Source organism: Limulus polyphemus, unplaced genomic scaffold (assembly GCF_000517525.1).
Source record: "Limulus polyphemus unplaced genomic scaffold, Limulus_polyphemus-2.1.2 Scaffold886, whole genome shotgun sequence".
Classification (NCBI taxonomy): Eukaryota; Metazoa; Arthropoda; class Merostomata; order Xiphosura; family Limulidae; genus Limulus; species Limulus polyphemus.
The window spans coordinates 285,234-288,227 of record NW_013666496.1 but is presented as its reverse complement, the minus strand read 5'-3'; the positions used below and the strand labels follow the sequence as shown (position 1 = coordinate 288,227).

Genomic DNA, 2,994 nt, shown 5'->3' with positions numbered 1-2,994 from the left:
AAATACCGTTTTTCAACTAAACATAAATAATCTAAATTAAGTACATATATTTTCCAAATGTACAGACATATACTACTTTCTCTTATTATTATAGAATTATATAATTATAATAATATTTTAATTTTAAAAAGGAAAGTATATTGAATAAGTTCATTTATTTTTGAACATTTTAATGTACTTAATTTATACATTTATATTTACAATAATATATATATATTGGGGAAGAAATCCAATTCTGATTAATCGATTCATCAACTATTTGTATTAATATTGACCATCTTATGGTTCCTTTAGTATTACCAAAAGTTATTTGAGTATTAATACGAGGATTAAAATAGATACTTGTCTCACCGTTATCGTTTTTCTCACGGTGAATAGCGTTCCACAACTTTATCCCGTCTTCAGGGTCAGTGATCTGTAGAAGGAAATGATCGGTTTACTGTAAACAACGGCAGAAATACTCGAGGAAAATCACTTCTGAAGTCGAATATAACGAATTGTCCTTTCAAACATTTTGTTCTGGGGTCTTTACCCTCTTAACCCAAATATACAGTACCGTCATTCCAAACATTTTGTCCTGGGGTCTTTACCCTCTTAACCCAAATATACAGTACCGTCATTCCAAACATTTTGTCCTGGGGTCTTTACCCTCTTAACCCAAATATACAGTACAGTCATTCCAAACATTTTGTCCTGGGGTCTTTACCCTCTTAACCCAAATATACAGTACAGTCATTCCAAACATTTTATCCTGAGGTTTTTACCCTCTCAAGCCAAATATATCGGACTATCATTTCAACTTTGGCCCGGGATTTCTTCCTTCGAAAACACTTAAAAAATCTATATACTGCTAGAGTTTTAAAATGTTTAAAAACAAGATAGACAGATGTGTTGATTAAGTGATTTATTTTTTATCCAAAAAAGGCATTAGCCAGAAAATAATGGCAAGCTTGAAGTAAAAAACATTCCAGGAAGGCTACATGTGGTTTCATTAAAAATAATACACCAACTGCTGTATCTTCTAGTTAGTATATAGCGCTGAAGAAAAATGAATTTTTAGAACATTTACACAACAAACCTTTATAACTCTTTATATAAAATCCATATGTGCTAGCTTCCTAAAGCCAGTTTAACTTTAAATAAATAAAACAAGTGACCCGTTTTTTAGTTTTATCTGCATTAGTACGTGTGTAGGAAGTGAAAAATAATAGTAAAAATAAAGTCAACTAGAGGGCACTTAGTAGAGCGCATACCTCAGCCATATTTGGCCCTCAAAAAATACAAACATGTGTCCGATTGTCCATCGTTATCAACGGACTCGGACCATTTTGAGCAGGACAATGAGGAATAATATTCTACATATGTCCACCAAGTTTCATCAAAATCCGATCATTTTGACTGAGTTATAGAGCAAACATAGTGTGAAAAATCGGTCCTCATATTTAATTTCGTGACCTTGACCCTCCAAAAACTAATTAATTCTAAGTTGGGTCGTAATCCAAATGTATGCCAACTTTCGTCCAAATCCATTCAGCCGTTTTCGAGAAGACTTGCTGACAAACAAACACACACACACACAGGGGTACAACCATCCTCCGGTGGCGGAGGTTAAAAAAAGAGAAGAGTTAAGAATTGAATATTGAATTCTTACCATCTCATCAATGTCAGATTTTGTAAGATACTTTAGTGCTTCCTCGTTACAGTATCCCTATATGCACAAAAAGTAAGATTAATATAAATCAGTTTATTCAGATAAAAAGATACAACAACAATCACTTCAAAACAGTAACATAACTGACAATTAGTGCTGAAAATAAGCCATTTGAAATACAAAACTAATACAAGTGAATGAGAGGTACTCAACTTCATGAAGTTCATTTATAAAAGAATTTTGCCCACCAGTGGCTCATCGATAAATCTGAAGATTTAGAACGCTAAAAACCGGGTTTCGACACACGTGGTGGTCACAGCACGGATAGCCCATTTTGAAAATGTTTTATATTGTTGAATGGTTTATTCAAAAAAATAAAAATAAATAAATAATATTTAATTTGTACAAACATTTAATATAGAAACAATCAACACGAAGACAAACAGTTTTTATGCTTCAAGCTAATTTTATTTGTACTGACTTTTCTTAATATCACCTCGTGAAACATTGTGTGTTTAGATTGAATAAATACATTGACTGGTAATAAGTCCCTTGGTGGGTCAGCGGTAAGTTTACGGACTTACAACGCAAAGATCTGGGGTTCTATCCCTTGCTACGGACACAACAGGTAACCTAATGTTGCTTTGTGTTAAAACAAATACTGAAACAGCTAGTAATAAATATTCAGAAAATGCATGTTTATAAAAATTGGGCACAGAACGATCAAAATTTACAAGCGGGTGAAGATGTGTTTATGTACCTTTCCTGTAAGAGTTGAAGCTAGATAGTCCATATGAAGATCTTCTAAGAAGTCCAGAAATGACGATTCCACTCCATAGAATTGGACCCCATGAAGTGAAGTAAATGACGCACCGTGGTTATCTTTAATAAATAGTCTCCAATACTGTGCTGAATCCAGGAATCCATGGAACTGTTGAAGTACTCCTGTAGGAGTATAAAAATAGTTATCAGTATAGGTCCTCACATCTTTATATATATATATAATTACAGTTTAAAAAGAGAATGTGTTCCCTAAGAGGTCTATGTTAGTGCACACAAAGCCAGAAGATAAATCGAGTCCAATAAAAAAAAAAACCACAAAAAAAAACTCCGTACTGTAAAAACCATAAAGAACACTGATGTACGGTACAGCAGACTTAAAAAATCTATATACTGCTAGAGTTTTAAAATGTTTAAAAACAAGATAGACAGATGTGTTGATTAAGTGATTTATTTTTTATCCAAAAAAGGCATTAGCCAGAAAATAATGGCAAGCTTGAAAGTAAAAACATTCCAGGAAGGACTACATGTGGTTCAATTAAAATAATACACAACTAGCTGTA

The 2,994-nt window shown here is 32.8% G+C and overlaps 1 protein-coding gene across 2 annotated transcripts in view; it reads right to left on the bottom strand.

The window, feature by feature from the left end:
* Window positions 1-2,994, bottom strand: part of LOC106461044 (serine/threonine-protein phosphatase 6 regulatory ankyrin repeat subunit B-like) — a 48,863-nt gene that overhangs the window by 2,119 nt on the left and 43,750 nt on the right. For both annotated transcript variants that reach the window (XM_022387868.1, XM_022387869.1), the window contains exons 15-17: window positions 2,412-2,596; window positions 1,652-1,708; window positions 352-415 (exon numbers count right to left, since the gene is read on the bottom strand). In XM_022387868.1, the coding sequence (XP_022243576.1) occupies window positions 352-415; window positions 1,652-1,708; window positions 2,412-2,596 (306 nt within the window). The remainder of the gene's footprint in view (window positions 1-351; window positions 416-1,651; window positions 1,709-2,411; window positions 2,597-2,994) is intronic.